General features: G+C 32.1%; 1 protein-coding gene across 1 annotated transcript; it reads left to right on the top strand.

Moving 5' to 3' along the window:
* The first annotated feature begins 288 nt into the window (after window positions 1-288).
* Window positions 289-1,359, top strand: foxl2b (forkhead box L2b). Its single transcript, XM_056446696.1, has 2 exons — window positions 289-401; window positions 500-1,359. Exon 2 carries the CDS (start codon window positions 502-504, stop codon window positions 1,357-1,359), a length of 858 nt encoding a protein of 285 aa, XP_056302671.1. The 5' UTR covers window positions 289-401; window positions 500-501.
* The last annotated feature ends 11,400 nt before the right edge of the window (window positions 1,360-12,759 follow it).

The following is a 12,759-nucleotide window of genomic DNA, read 5'->3' as shown; positions in this document are numbered from 1 at the left end:
ATCTGCTCTGCAAATGCAAAGCATAAATCATGATGAAGCCGACTGCTGTAAGGAAAAACAGAAACACAAAGTGCAGCTAAATATCTGCTTCTTTCATCGCATTACACGATAAAGTTGTTATTTCGGTGGCAAAACAGAAGAGAGAAGTGACGAAAGCGGAATCTGCGGCTCTCATCATCATCATCATCATCATCAGTCTGACGACAGCAGAGTTTCGCCTTTCACTGGACGGAAAAAAAGTTGCGAGATCTTCCAGAAGAACCTTCGAGTTTAAACGACACCGAGATCTCCAGCGCGCAGTTCGAGCGCTCGGTACGCGGAGCACGAGCTCTTATTCCCGTGGTGTTTCTCCGGTTTATCTCCACTGATGGATCCGCGGTGACCGGAGGAGCTCAAATCAGGTGCGTCGCGCTTTACAGAATAGACCTCTCTCTCTCTGTGTGTGTATGCGTCTGTGTGTGTGTTTGTTTTGACGTGTTGTTTGCTTGTGTTTTTAAAGCGATGGCATCTTACCATAGCTTAGATGATGACGCAATGGCTCTGATGGTCCACGACACCAACGCGGTGAAGAAGGAGGACGAGCCGCTCCAGGAGCCGGGCTCCGAGAAGACCGACCCGGCGCAGAAGCCGCCCTACTCATACGTGGCCCTGATCGCCATGGCCATCCGGGAGAGCACCGAGAAGAGGCTCACTCTATCTGGCATCTACCAGTACATCATCACCAAGTTCCCTTTTTACGAGAAGAATAAGAAAGGCTGGCAGAACAGCATCCGACACAACTTGAGTCTCAACGAATGCTTCATTAAAGTGCCCCGGGAGGGCGGCGGGGAGCGCAAGGGCAACTACTGGACCCTGGACCCGGCCTGCGAGGATATGTTCGAGAAAGGAAACTATCGAAGGAGGAGGCGGATGAAGCGGCCGTTTCGACCGCCCGCAGCTCACTTCCAGGCTGGGAAGAGTTTGTTTGGGGGCGACGCGTACACCGGGTATCTCCCCGCGCCGAAGTACCTCCAGTCGGGCTTCATGAACAGCAGCTGGCCGCTCCCGCAGCCTCCTCCGCCGGCTATGAGCTACGCGTCCTGCCAGATGCCCAATGGCAACATGGGCGCAATGAAAGCACTGTCGACCCCTTCGTATAACCCGTACAGCCGAATGCAAGCCATGGGGCTGCCGAACATGATGAACTCGTACGGCGGGATGGGCCACCACCAGCAGTCGCAGCACCAGCAGCAGTCGGCGGCTCCCTCCAACAGCGCGGCCGCTCTGCAGTTCACCTGCTCCCGGCAGCCGGCGGAGCTCTACTCGTACTGGGAGCACGAGGCCAAGAGCTCCGCGCTGCACTCGCGGATTGACATTTAAACCTCATGTCGAGGATATTTTCGAACTTTGTTTGTCTGTCGATCGTTCAAGGTAAACAGGGTAACTTGTTTTGTTGCTGGACACAGTGAACATGCACTACACTACAGTCTTTCGTATTTCTGTGATTGTTTTATACATTTTTCCTTCGTTTATTTATGCTTTTGAATTGCATTATGGCATCCTGATGTTTCTTCCTACACGTTTTAAACGTGAAAAGTTTAAAAATGTCTCATTTTAAACTATAAAGTGATGTCTGGGTTGGTGTTGACCTATTACGCTACAAAGACCTTGTAAACTGCGGTGTTTACTGTTATTTTACAGACTTACACTGAAAAAAGTGTTGCATGCAAAACTGTTGCAAACAATTTATTTGTGTTGAATTTAAACAAACAAATTACATTTAATAATGTTCAACTTAATTTGTTTGTTTAAATTCAGCCCAAATAAATTGTTTACAACCACTTAACGTAAATTGAGTAAATCCAAAGAATCATCTTTGAATAATTTTTTTCGTGTATTTCTATGGTGTTTCTAATGCATCATATTATTTCAAACGACTAAATATTAATAATAGTCAGAGTTTGTTAAACTTTAGAGTTGAATCCAGGTCCCGTAATGCAATTCACTACCGTAAATAAAAGGGAAACACAAAAATACAGAAACTGTTGAACAGAAATTATTCTACACTGAAAAAAGAGTTGCATACTGTTGCAAACAATTTATTTAAGTTGAATTTAAACAAACATTAAATTGAGCAATGTTCAACTTAATTTATTTGTTTAAATTCAGCCCAAATAAATAGTTTACAACCAGTAAATCCAAGGATTCATCTTTGAATAATTGTTTTCAGTGTACCGTGTGTAGACCTCAGTGGCTTAATCTTCCGGACTGCAGCGATAACTCGTCTTTAAACCTGTGAAATCATCAGATTCGATTTAAGATGGGTAATTTCGCTATGATGGGAAACTCATGCTTGTTTTAAAGAGAGCGATTGTTTGGGACCATTGTGATTTTAATTCTTTATTTTTTTCTTCTTCACAAATTGGATTGTCAAACCAGCACTTATTTTTATTTGCTTTCAATAAACTGTTTTGATTTAAAATGGTCTTTTTGGGTGATGAGAGAGAGACTGACAGACAGAGAGAGAGAGAGAGACTGTACTCTCTAAAAATGCTGGGTTGTTTTAGCATGTTCTAGAGTGTATGTTGTTATACATATTAATAGATGCCACACTAAAACTATGGGTTCTGTTTCAGTTAAATATGGACCAATCAGGCATTGGTTTATTATTATTTTATTTAAATTATTATTACGCAATTACATTTAAAATACACTTTGTGCATATTTGAGCCAACCCAGCAGTGTGCACACATTTTTACTCTGAAGTTGGATGAAAATGGCGCGTTTAGGACAGTAAGTAAAGCAAAAGCACGACTGAAATGATTTCTTTAATCTCCTGCAAAACAAGCGATTCATTCAGGGGAAATAATCCGCGTACAAATGAGAAGTCCCGTTATCTGATAAACATCTGTGGACAAATGAATTCAATCTAATCATGGTGTTTACAGGGAAATGGATCGGTCTCATTTAGAATCATGGTTTAATTACGGATCAGATTAATAGATAACTATTTGTTTTGGTGCCAGCAGATTCAGACAAATCATTTCTTGTGGAAAACCTGCATGGGCCAATTTATTTAGTATTTAGTAGATCATAAATTCTTTAATGATTACAGTAAACATTCACTATCCTTTTCCCTTTGTCTTTCTGTCTTTCTTTGTTCTTTATTTGTTTATCCTTTCTTTCTTTTATTAGTTTTTTCTTTCTATTTATTCTGTCTCTCTTTCGGTCTCTCTGTTTATTCTTTTTTTGTTTTATCTATCTATCTATCTATCTATCTATCTATCTATCTATCTATCTATCTATCTATCTATCTATCTATCTATCTATCTATCTATCTATCTATCTATCTGTCTCTTTCTTTTTTAGGCAATTGTGCATTTCTCCTTGTTCCGACTTTTCATAAACAGAATATTTTAATATAAGAAACCCAAAATCATCTGTTTGCTTCGTGATAGTCATAATTTTGAATGATTATGAATGCATGAATTTAAATGCAGATGTGAATAACGAAGTGAAATCTGACGAAATGCCCTTTTTTGGCACATGCGCAAATAACACTCGATGTCAGTGCGTTTGTACAGCAGTGCAGTGTGTGCTTCAAATAACGGTGTATTAGTCGTGTAAAACAGCGAGGAGTGATTTTAATCAGCAGGTCGAGTGTGAAGGAAAGGCATTATATTGTTGGTGTGTTTTTAATGAGTGTTTAAAGGCGCGCGCTTGGGTGTGTGTGTGTGTGTGTGTGTGTGTGTGTGTGTGTGTGTTTGGCCTCAGTCGGAGAGCAGGGGCTGTTTTTCATTCCTTCCGACGGTGATCAAGGCCTGAGAGAAACATGCAAAAGCAGCAGCTGAAATCATGCAGAAACTCCTTTATTGTTATTGTTTACGTTTTCTAATGATCTCTTCATCTGTATCTGTGACACACACAATGTTTTGAAAGCATTTACATATCTTGACACTGCTTAAGTGTACATTAATCAGTTCTCAGATACATTAAAATAATCATATACCTTATTATTTCAGTCTAAAAGCTCTAAAATATAACGTTGCGACACGGTAACCAATCTAACTGTTGGGTTACAGAAGAACACTTATTGTTATTGTTGACATTTTCTGATGTCTTCAGATTTATCACAGTTACACAGTGCGTTCATTTATTTATTTTTAGATGCATTAGCTATTGTAATTATAATTGTGGAAGCATCTATTTAGCTTGACACTGCTTCAAAATAAACATTAATCTGTTCTCGGATACATTAAAATAATCCTCTAAAAATAACCTGATTTTTATTTTAACCCAAAATCGGGACAAATATTGATCAATCTAAGTTAATTTTTTTTTCAAGCTAATTAATAATAATTGTAATAAATTAATATTACATTTTTAACCGAATGGTTGGATTTGACTACATTTGACTCGCTGGGTTAAAATCATCTTTTTTATTTATTAGGCATTGCTAATGTTTATCTCCCTCTTATATTGCAGTAATAATTGAAAGCTGGAAGATACTTTTTGAGAGGGAATAAAGCAACAAAATATTGACCTTACACTCTTAAAAATGCTGGGTTGTTTTAACGCAGTGCTGGGTCAATTATAAAAATACCCATCCGTTGTGTTGAAAATAAGTGTCATTTAAATAGGATAAAACAAATTAAGCCTACTTTGGGTTTGTACATATTTGACTCAACATTGGGTCAAAACAACCCAGCATTTGTAGAGTGTAAATTACTTTTAGAATTTGCATATGCCCAAAAAACTAATCAGCCTTAATTTAAGCGTTATATTTTCAGTGTGTCCGTTTTCAAATGTTATTAGGAGTTATTTCTGTGTAAATAATTTGATTTAAATCTCTCCCAGTTATTTCAGATTTGCTGCTGATTGGTAAATATGCAAATGAGAACTATAACATTTTTATTAATTTAATTTTAATTTGTAAAATTACCTTTTCCTACTATTTAAATGTTATTTTTATTTATCCTGAGCGTAATGAATGGATATGATATAAATAACCGCATATACACACTAAAAAGGTTGTGTTGGGTCAAATGTGGACAAACCCTACCACTATTTATTTTCTCAATCTTTTCTAAAGTATTTCAATTAAATTTAAAAATTAGAATTAGTTTGGGTTGTTCATGTTTTGACCCAACACTGGGTTAACTTTACAACAACCCAGAAATTTTAGAGTGTACAGATTAAAAACCATGTCACTGTGTTAACTTACAACAACCGAGAAGTTTTAGAGTGTACAGATTAAAAACCATGTCCTACTGGGCATCAGAAACATTATTATTAATTAAAAAATGAATAGTTTAATTAAATATAGATGTGAAAATATCTTGTGTATTAGGAAAAGTCTAATAAAATATCAGGATATAAAGCACGTTTTTTAAATTCAATATGAGCCCAAAACACCTTTAATTTAAACTATTTTATTGTTGTTGTTTACATTTTCTATTTATCCGAATGTCCAATTTATTTATTTATTTAATTATTTTATATGAATTATTGTCATCATAACTATAAGAGCCTTCATAACTTAAAAATAACATTAATCTGTTCTCAAAAACATTTCAATAATCATAAATCTGATCACTTCAGTCTAAAATGTGAAAAAAAAAAAATTTAACCCAACATTGAGGTAAGTGTTAAACCAATCCAACCGCTGGGTTATTTTTTATTTCAAATGAATTTAATGTATGAATTATTATAATATATTTATATTCTATTTTAACCGAACGGTTTGGTTATTTGACTCAACGCTGTCATTTGTTTTTGTCGAGTGTGTTAGTCATTATTATTGATGTTTAAATGTCTTCTTCTGCTGTTTGTGTGTCAGGCTGATTGTGTTGAATGGACAGCAGTAAAGAGGAGCTCCTCGATATTTACTCTACCTCCAGAACCCATCCGGGAATTGTGTAGAAACTGACGAGACCAAACCAAAAGTGCAATATTAGATCATAATTTATACAAGAGCTGTGAAAGCCGCATTCCTCCGCGGAGGCACTGCAAACACGCGTGCTGTCTGAAAAAAAGAAAATAAGGCTGGGTTGTTTTAATCCAATGGTGGGTCAAATATGAACGAAAAAACTAAAATGTTTGGTTCATTCATTTAATTAAATATTGCACTTTTCAACTAACGGATTGTTCGTTTTCGACCCAGCGTTGGGTTAAAACTACCCTGTGTTTTTTAATATTGTGATTCAAATATTTCCATCAGAAATAAAACTAATGGGAGCATATCCAGCCATCTTTATATTTATTTTAATTTACAGTATTTATTCTTCATCTTTTCTGTAAGTTTGATATTGAAATACCAGAAAAAAATCAGCTTAAATTGTTTATTACAACCCAGGGTTGGGTCAAATGTGCACCGAAAACAATGTTTTTTTTTCATTAAATATAAATGCCACTTTAGGCGGCTCAGTGGTTAGCACTGTGGCCTCAAAGCAAGAAAGTCACTGGTTCGAGTCCCGGCTGGGTCAGTTGGTGTTTCTGTGTGGAGTTTGCATGTTCTCCCCGTGTTGGTGTGGGTTTCCTCCGGGTGCTCCGGTTTCCCCCACAGTCCAAACACATGTGCTATGGGGAATTGATGAACTATACTGGCCGTAGTGTATGAGTGTGTGCGTGTGTATGGGTGTTTCCCAGTGATGGCTTGCGGCTGGAAGGACAACCGCTGTGTAAAAATATATTCTGGAATAGTAGGCGGTTCATTCCATGAATAAAGGGACTAAGATGAGGGAAAATGATTGAATGAATGAAATATCACTTTTTAACCGACAGGTTTTTTTGTTTTTGACCCAGCCTTGGGTTAAAACACCCCAGCATATTCTTAAAAGATTGTGAAACATCCAGCCTATACCTTTATTTGAAAGTTTTATAGTTTGATAAAGAAACGTCAGACAAATCACAGATATTTAAATAAACAAGCAGGGTTGGGTTAACAGGGTTGGGTCAAATATGGACGAGAAACAAAAACAATGTTTTTTTTTTCTATTAAATAAAAATATCGCTTTTTCACCAAGGGGTTTGTTCGTTTTTGACCCAGCGTTGGGTTTAAACAACCCAGCATATATTTTAAGATTGTGATGTAAAGATTTTCACCTGCCTGAAATAACACTAATGTAGAGTATTCACAGCCATATTTATTTGTTTGTTTAATTTTTTTATTTAATTAGAGTTAATCATTAATATAATGTAATTAATCAATTATTAATATATTAATATATACTATTAATATAAATATAATTAATCGTTTATCTTTTCTGTCCGTTTGATTAAGGAATACCAAACAGAGCACAGGTTTTTAAGTGGAAGTTACACTAAAATATTCTGGGTTGTTTAACCCAGGGTTGGGTAAAATATAAAAAAATAGGGCTTTTTTTTATTAATTAAATTTAAATTACTCTTTTTTTTAACCATTGGCTGATTGGGTTTGTTACGTTTTTTACCCAGCGTTTGGTTAAAACAACCCGTCATTGTTTAGAGTGATGTAAACATTTCCTCTTTTCAGAAATAACAGTGATGTGAATTTTAATTCCTCAACTTTTCTGTCCGTTTGATATAGAAATTAATCACAGCTAATAAATTGTATAAAAATGCTGGGTTGTTTTAACCCAGGGTTGGGGCAAATATGGACGAAAGACTAAAACTTTGGGTTAATGTTTTCAATTACAGAAATTGCACTTTTTAACCAACGAGCTTGTTTATTTTTGACCCAGTGTTGCGTTAAAACAACCCAGCAATTTTAGAATGATGGTTTTGGATTTAGATTGTGATGTGAAATATTTCCACTTGCCAAAAATAACACGGATGTAGCGCATATCATATGCCTTTATATCCAGCCATGTGTCTATATTTAATTATTTTTATTATTTACATTTTTAATTCTTTGTGTTTTCTGTCAGAAATACCAGACAAAACACAACAAACATGCTGGGTTGGGTTATTTTTTCATTAAAATGTAAATTGCACTTTTTTTAACCAAAAACACTGGGTTAAATACAGGATTGTTGTAACATGTCATTGGATCAGATATGAAAAATCAAAAAGAAATGGTTAAAAGGTCTAATTTAAACTCAATTAAAAAAATAAAAAGAATATAGCAAAGCGCTTTGTCTGAAATCTCTCCAGATTAAGTTTAGGTTACTCAGATTTTCGAGACCGTGAGCTCAGAAATCTCCGCTTTTCTCCTCTGACCGCTGGATGGCGCTACAAGCTTTATCGACTCATTCATGCTCTAAAAGTGTTGGGTTATTTCAACAGTTTGGGCTTAACTGTAGACAAAACCAGCTGCTGCGTTCATCTTCTTGTGCATTTACTGTATGGATCCGAATGTAACCCTATTGGAAACACAGTAAAAATGCTGGGTTGCACACAACTCATTCTTATTACCCCAACACAAATCGATTAAGTGAATTTAAGACATTTAACAAACTGATGTGGGCTGAACTTAAAAAACGAATAAATTGTCCCAATAAAATCTCAAAAATTGTGTTGTTTCAACTCATTTTATATAAGCAGTTTAAACAAGCAAAAATGTATATTTTTGATATTTTATACATGAACATTTTTAACACAACCCATATTTGGGTGAAATAATAACCCATAATTTTTTACAATGTGCACAATTTTTAATAAAGGCTTTTGTTTATTTTAGATTATTATAATTAGGATAATCTGTGATCGTTCAAAATGCCAGATATCAGTACTGTAAGCTGAATATTAATGAATTACTCCTTAAAATCAGTTTATTAGCAAATATAAACAGAACACACATTATGGGTCAAACGTTTGAGAGCAGAAAGATTTTTGATTTTTTTTAATGAAGTCTCTTCTGCTCACTAATCCTGTATTTATTAGGTCTGAAGTACAGCAAAAATTGTACAGTTCTGAAATAATTTTACTATTTATAATAATAGTATAATAATAATAATAATAATTATTATTATTATTAATAATAATAATAAATATTATTATTAATAATAATAATAGTTATAATAATAATAATAATAACAATAATTAATATTAATAATAGTATAATAATAATAGTATAATAATAATAATAATAATAATAATTAATAATAATAATAGTATAATAATAATAATAATTAATAATAATAATAATAGTATAATAATAATAATAATAATAATAATTATTAATAATAATAATAATAGTATAATAATAATAATAATTAATAATAATAATAGTATAATAATAATAATAATAATAATTAATAATAATAATAATTATAATAATATAATATAATAATAATAATAATTAATAATAATAATAATAGTATAATAATAATTAATAATAATAATAGTATAATAATAATAATAATAATAATTAATAATAATAATAATAATAATTAATAATAATAATAGTATAATAATAATAATAATTAATATTAATAATAGTACAATAATAATAGTATAATAATAATAATAATAATAATAATTAATAATAATAATAGTATAATAATAATAATAATTAATAATAATAATAATAGTATAATAATAATAATAATAATAATAATAATAATAATTAATAATAATAATAGTATAATAATAATAATTAATAATAATAATAATAATAATAATTAATAATAATAATAGTATAATAATAATAATAATAATAATAATAATTATTATTAATAATAATAATAGTATAATAATAATAATAATTAATAATAATAATAGTACAATAATAATAATAATTAATAAAAATAATAGTATAATAATAATAATAATTAATAATAATAATAGTATAATAATAATAATTAATAATAATAATAATAATCACCATAATAATTAATAATCATAATAATTAATAATAATAATAATAATAATAATAATAATAATAATAATAATAATTAATAAAAATAATAAGAGTTTTCTATTGGAATATATTTTATTATGTAATTTATTTCTGTGACTTCAAAACTGAATTTTTATCAGTCACATGACCCTGCAGAAATCAGTATAATATGAGGATTTGATCAAGAAATGTTAATTATTATTATTATTATTATTGTTGTTGTTGTTGTTGTTGTTGTTGTTATAATCATTATTATCAATGATGATTAGAAAGATCCAAAAATCAGCATTTATCTGAAATTAAAAAAAGGGTCACATTACGTATTAAAGTCAGAATTATTAGCCCCCTCTTTTTTTTTTAAATATTTCCCAAATGATGTTGAACAGATTCAGGAAATGTTCACAGTATGTCTGATAATATTTGTTCTTCTGGAGAAAGTCTTATTTGTTTTATTTCGGCTCGATAGTCTACAGAACAAACCATCATTATACAATAACTTGCCTAATTACCCTAACTTTACCCTATTTACCCTAGTTAAGCCTTTAAATGTCACTTTAATCTGTATAGAAGTGTCTTGAAGAATATCTAGTCTAATATTATTTACTGTCATCATGACAAAGAGAAAATAAATCAGTTATTAGAGATGAGTTATTAACATTATTATGATTAGAAATGTGTTGGAGAAACCTGCTCTCCGTTAAACAGAAATTGAGGAATAAAATAAACAGGGGGGCGAATAATTCTGACTTCAACTGTGTATAAATATTTATATGTATAATTTTAATTATATATTAGTTTGTGTGCATTTTTTTGTTTGTCTTCTATGTTTCTATAATAAATATACACAATAGATACACCACTGATGTACAGTAAATACACAAACGTTTACTTTATATGGGATTAATTGTGCCTAATAACTCAAAAGCTCTACAGACGTTCTGCTGTGGCTCTTTTAAAACATTTGATCTGAGCTAAACACAGGAATAAAGTCTCGATCAGCTCAGTTTAATGTTGGAGAACAGTACTTTAATCAGCACATACAGTAAATCTGCACTCAGACACATTAATAAACCAGATTGTAGAAGAGTTACAAATAAATCACATTCAATCACTAATCATCATCATCATCATCATCATCATCATCATCATCAATATCTTCATCTTTATTATATATATATATGTGGAAAATAATGCATCTCTGTGTATCCAGTGGATTATTGCACTAGTAGAAACAAATATACACACATTTATTCATTAGATACAAAGAGGAGAAGCATCTGATCAGACAAGAACTACTCTTACTGCAGTCAGTGTTCTGTATAGCGTACAAATACAGTACTAAAGTGCCTCATACTATAGGTTAAGATAATAAACCACCCTCAAAGTGCAAATGGTTTTACAGTGACCAGTGGAGTCACTAAAGCAGGTTTTTCCAACACTCCAGAAAATGCTGGGTTATTCCAGGCACATGGTTGAATCAAATATTGACAAATTCAAACATTGGGTTAAAAAGTGGAATAAAAATGTATCCAATGTTTGGGTTAGTTCATATTTGGTTAACACAACCCAGTATTTTCTAGAGTTCAGCAGCAGTTCTGGATGAAATATGGAAAATAAGCAATAATTGTGCATAATTAGCTCAATAAACGCTAATATTTAATAGGAGGGATTGAAAATAAACATTTTACCATTTTTATTCACTCTATAAAGGATAAAAAATGGTATGCTTTTTGTTTTAACCCAGTGTTGGGTCAAATATGGACAAACACTTGGGTTAAAAGTGGAATTTAAAAACCTATTCTAATGTTTGGGTTTGTCCATATTTGACCCAATGTTGGGTTAAAATAACCCAGTATTTCCTAGAGTTCAGCAGCAGTTCTGGATGAGATAATAATTAGATAAATAAACGCTAATACTTAACAGGAGGGATAGTAAATACACACTATACAGTATTCTAGAACACTCTATTAGAGATAAAAACAGGCTGGGTTTTTTGTTTTAACCCAGTGTTGGGTCAAATATGGACAATTGCTTGGGTTAAAAGTGGAATTCAAATATAATTAAAAAGATTATTCCAATGTTTGAGTTTGTCCATATTTGACCCAATGTTGGGTTAAAACAAGTCAGTATTTTCTAGAGTTCAGCAGCAGTTCTGGATGAATTGTGGAAAATAAACTGTATTGTGCATAATTAGATAATCAAACGCTAATATTTAAAGGAAGGGGTTGAAAATACACATTTGACAGTTTTTATTCTTCTAGATCACTCTATAAGGGTTATAAAAATGCTGGTTTTAACCCAATGTTGGGTCAAATATGGACAAACGCTTAGGTTAAAAGTGGAATTTAAAAATATTTCAAAAACCTACTCCAATGTTTGGATTTGTCCATATTTGACCCAAATTTGGGTTAAAACAACAAATGTTTTAGAGTTCAGCAGCATCAGTTCTGGATGAAATGTGGAAAATAAACCATAAAACTGTGCATAATTAGATAAATAAATGCTAATCTTTAAGATGAGGGATTGACAATTACACAACGGCAAAATAATCACTGCTAATCTTTACCAGGAGGGATTGAACATACACATTTGACTGTTTTCTAGATTCTAGATCACTCTAGAAGAGATAAAAGTGCTGGGTTTTTACTTAATGATCGGTTAAAAGGTGGAATTTGAAGATAATTTTAAAAATGTATCCAATGTTTAAGTTAGCTTTTATTTGACCCAACATTGGGTTAAAACAAGCCAGTATTTTCTAGAGTTCAGCAGCATCGGTTCTAGATTAAATGTGGCAATGTGGAAATTGAGTATATGGATTTTACAGTACTTTATCACTATATTCTAGATTCGCTCTAGAAGGGATAAAACAACACACAGAAAAACTGCTGGGTTAAATATAGACAACCCCAACTATTGGGATAAAAAGTGGATTTTGAATGAAATTTTAGAAATGAATCCAG

This window comes from Danio aesculapii, chromosome 2 (assembly GCF_903798145.1).
Source record: "Danio aesculapii chromosome 2, fDanAes4.1, whole genome shotgun sequence".
NCBI lineage: Eukaryota > Metazoa > Chordata > Actinopteri > Cypriniformes > Danionidae > Danio > Danio aesculapii.
The sequence above is the reverse complement of the archived record's forward strand: the minus strand, read 5'-3'. Positions and strand labels throughout refer to the sequence as shown.